Source organism: Tupaia chinensis, unplaced genomic scaffold, assembly GCF_000334495.1.
Source record: "Tupaia chinensis unplaced genomic scaffold, TupChi_1.0 Scaffold000026_1, whole genome shotgun sequence".
Classification (NCBI taxonomy): domain Eukaryota; kingdom Metazoa; phylum Chordata; class Mammalia; order Scandentia; family Tupaiidae; genus Tupaia; species Tupaia belangeri.
Genome location: NW_006159456.1, coordinates 1,780,012 through 1,786,011, shown reverse-complemented (window position 1 = coordinate 1,786,011; position 6,000 = coordinate 1,780,012). Strand labels below are relative to the sequence as shown.

Genomic DNA, 6,000 nt, shown 5'->3' with positions numbered 1-6,000 from the left:
CGCCTGGCCTGAGTTTTAAGCCACCGGGTCCGGGACACGAACCGCGGTCGACTACGTGGGAATCCAGCAACATAGCCATTACGCTAACTGCTGGTTCCCTAGAATCTTTATTCATTTACTTGATGAGGTAGGTATTATCACCATCTTTATACAGTTGCGATAAATGAGATTCTTAAGGGTTAAACAACTTGCTAAATTCAACTCTATCCCAATTCCAAGTTAACCTTCACTACTATATATACTGGGCAAGAAAGTCTACCTACTAACTGTGATTTGGGCAAATCACTTAACTTCTCTAAAGCTTCATCTTCCAAACATGTAACAAAGAGTACAAATCCAAGGTCCTTCAAGATGTATAATTCTACAACTTTATAAGAACAAATCACAGTGACACCAATCTCGTTCACTCCCCTAACCCCGTATCAATATTTTATACTGAGAGAATGATAAATCCATCCCCTCATAATGAACTGCCCCTTATACCTTAGCTGTAGTCTTAATATCCGTGATATTTATAAACCACTGCTTGCTGGCACGAATAACCACCGGTTTCTTAGTCCTCCAGTCGTAGGGATAGCTGTGGACCAATCTTTCTTCTTTCAACAAATTCTTTGCAGTCTGAAGCATCTTTATAACTTAAAAAAAAATAAACAATCTATATTACAAATAATTTAAAAGTGCTATGAAAATCCTAATAATGCCTGGGGAATACTAAATCTGAACCAAAAGATGCTGAGAAGAGTAGCCACCTTCTAGGTAACAAAGATATAATCTAAGTCCAAAAACCCCAGAGACTATAAAATTTTAATCAGACTCCAAACTATGCCATTCCCACAGGTCTATACTTCAAAGGAAAAATGAACAAACCATATCTACGAATCTAGATTTGAAATTCAGAAGCATAATTTCACACCATAAAGCTTAAATAATGGTATCCAGGTAACTGAGAATATATCAGGTTGAATTGTGTCTCCCAAAAAGAACCTAACCTCCAGCACCTGTGTATGAGACCTTACTTGGAAATCAGACCTTCGCAAATGTCATTAAGTCAAGATGAGATCACAATGGATTAGAGTGTGCCCTAAATCTAACGACTGCTATTCTTAAAAGAGGACAAGATACAGGAAGAGACACAAAAGAGCTAGAAAGGCCATGGATGGGGCCATGGTAGTGCATGACATTCTGTAAGCTGACCTATATGGGAAGGTTCTAGGTCCATGTCTAGAGCCTTCCTTGAGTACATGGAACACATACATACCTGTGATCCAGGCTGGGGGAAACTGAGAGTAGATCATGGTATCAAAACTCTATTGGAGGTACCATCTTTCTGTCTCTATCACTCACTTGTAGAATGAATGAACAAATGAGTGAATGAATGAATAACCAAACAAGCAAGCAAGAAAGCAAACAAGCAAGCAAGCCAGCCAAAATGAAAGAAAGGAAGAAAGCCAGGCCAGCCCATGGCATGGTGGTTAAGGCAGCTGGATATCACATGGCTGACTGCACAGTTTGAGTTCCAGAACTGGCAACCTGAAAAACACTCCAAGTGTAGGGTGTGTGTGTGTCCAAAATCCCAAAGGAGGGAGAAATGGAGAAGGGATTGTGTTGTGACTATTCCTCATGAGAATGGTTTCTCACTTTCCTTTTCCCATGCTTCCCTGCCAGTGCACACAACCACTGGCAAAATTTTAAAAAGAAAAAAAAAACATATGACAAAAGAAGAAGAGAGTGGAATGATAGAACTGTAAACCAAGGAACGCCAAAGATCTGCATGAGTCACTAGAGGCTAGGAAGAAGCAAATAAGGACTCCTCCACAGAACTTTCAGAGGGAATATGGGCCTGCCAATACCTTGATTTTGGATTTCTAGCCTCCAGAGCTTGAGAGAATTAATTTATTTTAAGCCATTACATGTATAGAAATAAGTTACAGCAGCCCCAGAAAAGTAAAATAACAGGTCTAATTAGCCTTAGTCCTAGTAAGGACAAAAACACTTCCATAGCACCTGGTCTCTAAATCCAAAAAGAAAGGCAAAAAGACAATTCAAGACTAAAGTTCTAATACACAAACTCAGCTACTTGAGTCGGTTATTTACAAAGGTACAAAAAGAGTGGGGAATGTCTGATTCAGAGTCAACATTTAGCTCCACGCTGGATCTTATTGCTTCCATAAAAATGATACCGCTGGGCCAGCAGGTAGCATGGTAGTTATGGCACTGGATTCCCACATGACCAGCTGTGGTTCAAGTTCTAGACCTGATGGCTTACTTTTTCAGTTTCCCTTTCTCTCTGGTCAAATTAAGAAATAACAGGGAACAGAACATAGCTTAAAGGTTTCATCACTGGACCCCACATAGTCGATCGCAGTTCAAGTCCCAGACTCAGCGGCTTAAATTCACACTGGGCATGTGTGCACATCTGCCCAAGATCCCAAGAGGAGAATAGAGGAGAAGGGATTGCGGCATGTCCTCGCTGGGATGATTTCTCTTTTTCTGTCTCTTTGTGCCTTTCTAGCAAGAGCACGTGTCCTACAGCAAACATTTCTCTTAAAAAAAAAAAAAGAATAATAAATCAAATTAAATAAATAATTCCTAAAAAAATACTTCTGATTATTATTACTCCAAAATAATATCAATCCCTAATAATTGCCCTAATTTGCTTAAAGAAATGAAGCAGTTTCTAAGCAAAGGTGAAAAAGTCCCCAAATCAATTTTAAACCATGCGGCAAAACAAAATATAAGGTTAGCTTTTGTTTCTGTTGAAAGTATAAGGGAAAATATCTAGTGACACTATACTCATAATACTGAGGCCAGCCAGTGGCACAGTGGTCACACAACACTCTGAGGCGGACCCACATGGGAAGGTTCTGGTTCGCATGTAGAAACTTTTCTATGTGACAGGCAGGCCTGTGCCCATGATGCAGGGCTAACTGAAGTTGGGGGCAGAGCGTGGTGTAGAGACCCTGTAGGAGGTGCCTATCTCTCTATCCCTCTCTGCCTCTCTCAGTCCTCGAAGAAACTGAAAACAAAAAAAAAGTATACTTATGTTATCAACAGATACAATACTTACCCACATCAGTTCCCTCTTCAAGCACAGACTTGTTTTGAAGTTCAGGACCTGCAACATCTGTGAAAATTCCAGCTTCATTCACTAAACAATCCTACGAAGGATAATTTTGAACAATTAAAATAATGTATCAAGACATTTGTCTTATGACAACACCTGATAAAACAATATATAACAAATATCTCGGTATAGTCTTTTTCTGTAGTAAAAATATGGATAATTCTTATATAGTCAATAGGAATCTAAAAATTTTATATGTTTAAATTACCCAAAGCAAAATGTGTTATTAAAGCATATACCTTAAGTTTAATAACCAAAAATTAACAAAATAGACTAAAACATCTTTACCTGGTCTATATTATTTATACATGGCCATGTACATAGTTGTATACTTTGAGACTTGCCTTTTAACTTAATGGAAAAACTAAGTAACTGAAATGTGTAAAATAAATGTAGAGGATTAGTTAATATAAAAAAAAAATCTTGTTATTTTTTTTAATAAAATCTACTTGCCATTTTCCAATGACTGAAAGTAATGTATATGTGACTTAAAACGTGGAAATAAGTATTTAAAAAGTGCCCACATAATATATATTCTTCCATTCTAGTTTTATGCTGATTTCGTGCTCATTCTGGAAATCTTTCTCTCTCAGTCAGTATGAATTAATGAAGTTTTGCACAAACCTGAGCAATTTCACAATTTAAGTATGATAACAAAAATCATTATCATCAAACAATGAAGATGCTAGTTAGGATTTATCACTTTTATTCTACAAGATGAACAATTAAAAACGGAAGAAAAGGAACAGTACCACGGGCAGGCTGTGTTGCGATGCGACAGCGTAATCTTCCATACCATGAGCTGGGGCTGTGTGAACCAATCCTGTTCCTTTTGTCATGGTCACATGATTTGCAGGTAGAAGAGGAGAGACTTTATCAGGAACTAAAGGATGACTACATGTAGCATTTTCCAAATCTACACCTGCAGAGAAAGAATATTTTTATTAAGAGTCATTTTATATAGCAATTGCACCACTGTAAAGCTTAGCAACTGAACATCTGACTAGAAGTGAAGAATCTGTAAAAAAAGACTTGACTGGGCTCAGATCCTGGCTTCCCCTCTTATTTGTTCATGACCTTTTTAATATAATTTTTTATATAATCCAAAATTACCAAGAATGTACCTTAAAGTACTGAGTTATCTAACAAATAATTCGAATGAGCCCAAGAAAACTTTTCTAATTTATGCAAATTTTGGAATATAAGGACAAAGAAATTCTAGATCAACTGGAGGGAGAGCAATAGGTTCTAATACATTCTGTGGGAAACCATTGTTGTTTCCATAATGTTACCCTGCAAAGGTTAAGAGATGACAAATAACACCTGACAGTTACAGTAGGCCACCCTACTAGAGTCAACATAAATAATCCTTTCTTCATCTTCACAATACCAATACAAAATAGAAATTTCAGAAAATTTAGGCAATATGCCTGAGATCATATGGCTAAGAAATGATTAAATCTAACATTCAAGGCAAATCTGATTACAACTTTAACATTCTATATAACTACCTTTATTTAATATGTCACATCCATCATCTATTAATTTTTCTACACCATTATTAATGTTTTCTACCTTTACTGCCTCAAGGTGAGTTCCAGAAAGAAAGATGGAACTTTTTCTTTCATGTGTTTTAAAATTAACAAACAAACTTACTAAAAGAATGACGTGGTCCTACCTAAGGATTACTGATATTTGTTGAATAATTCATTACCCTATCTATTCTTTAACCAAGAAACTTCAATGGACCCTTACTCAGCTCTCCCCCACAAATCATTCAACTTTCCAAACTAAATAAAGTTAACTTTATAAGCCAGCAGGTGGCATGGTAGGTAAGGTGGCTAGATTCTCACGTGGCTGACTATGGTTTGAGTCCTGGATCTGGGAGCTTGAAAATCACACCACGCACATGTATGTGCATGCCCAAGTTTCCTAGAAGGAGTATGGAGGAGAAGGGACTGTGGCATGGTTATTCCCCTGGGGGGTGATTTCTCACTTTTCCTCTGTCTGTATCTCACCTCTCTGGCAAGTGTACACACCCTATGGCAAAAATCTAAAAAAAAAAATTTACTTAAAAAAAAAAAAAATTGTCCTCATAGAAATTTGTCCATTCCCATGATAATTTTTCTTAGCCATATAGCAATCAAACTATGTAACCTGTTCATACAATCTGAAGAGATCTTCTAACTTTGATGTTTCATGTGATAGTTCTACTTCTTTTAATTAAAACATAATAGGTTAAAAAGGCCTTGAGAAAAATGATCATTCTCTTATAATTAATGACAACAAAGCTTGCTATTCTGAAAAAATCACAAGTGCTCCTTGCTGTTCAACTTGATTAGCTTCGCATTTTGTTCATTTGCAAACTTGATTACTTCGTGATACATTCTTTTCTAGATAATTCCAGATGTTAAAGAAGAACACATCAACACTGAGCTTTAGAGAAATCTACTCTTCAGTTTTCACTTTGGTTTCTTTCTTTAAGTTCATTTCATAAGACCAGTCCCCATGACTCTATGCTATACTCACCACGCACTTTTAGTACAGAAATCAATGGTCTATGGGGGCTTGCAGGTGATGTGGTGGTTAAGGTTGCTGGACTCCCATATGGCTGACTGTGGTTTGAGTCCCAGAGCTGGTGGCTTGCTTTCTCGCTTTCTCTCTCTCTCTATTCCTCTCTGATCAAATTAAAATTAATTAATTAATTTTAAAAAGAAATCAATGGTCTAGGAAAATCAAGTAAATTTAATCTATTAACTTTCCTTTATTCCACTTACTGTATCTGCCACCTAATAATCTTCCTCACTGCCACCTCCCCACCAAAGATCTCTAAAGACTTAATAACAACTTATACTTTTCTGGAAAGAAACCTACTC

At 36.9% G+C, this 6,000-nt stretch overlaps 1 protein-coding gene across 1 annotated transcript in view; it reads right to left on the bottom strand.

The window, feature by feature from the left end:
• Nucleotides 1-6,000, bottom strand: part of IARS2 (isoleucyl-tRNA synthetase 2, mitochondrial) — a 60,222-nt gene that overhangs the window by 40,929 nt on the left and 13,293 nt on the right. The window contains exons 9-11 of the mRNA XM_006140234.3: nucleotides 3,877-4,046; nucleotides 3,068-3,158; nucleotides 484-635 (exon numbers count right to left, since the gene is read on the bottom strand). Coding sequence (XP_006140296.1) covers nucleotides 484-635; nucleotides 3,068-3,158; nucleotides 3,877-4,046 — 413 coding nt within the window. The remainder of the gene's footprint in view (nucleotides 1-483; nucleotides 636-3,067; nucleotides 3,159-3,876; nucleotides 4,047-6,000) is intronic.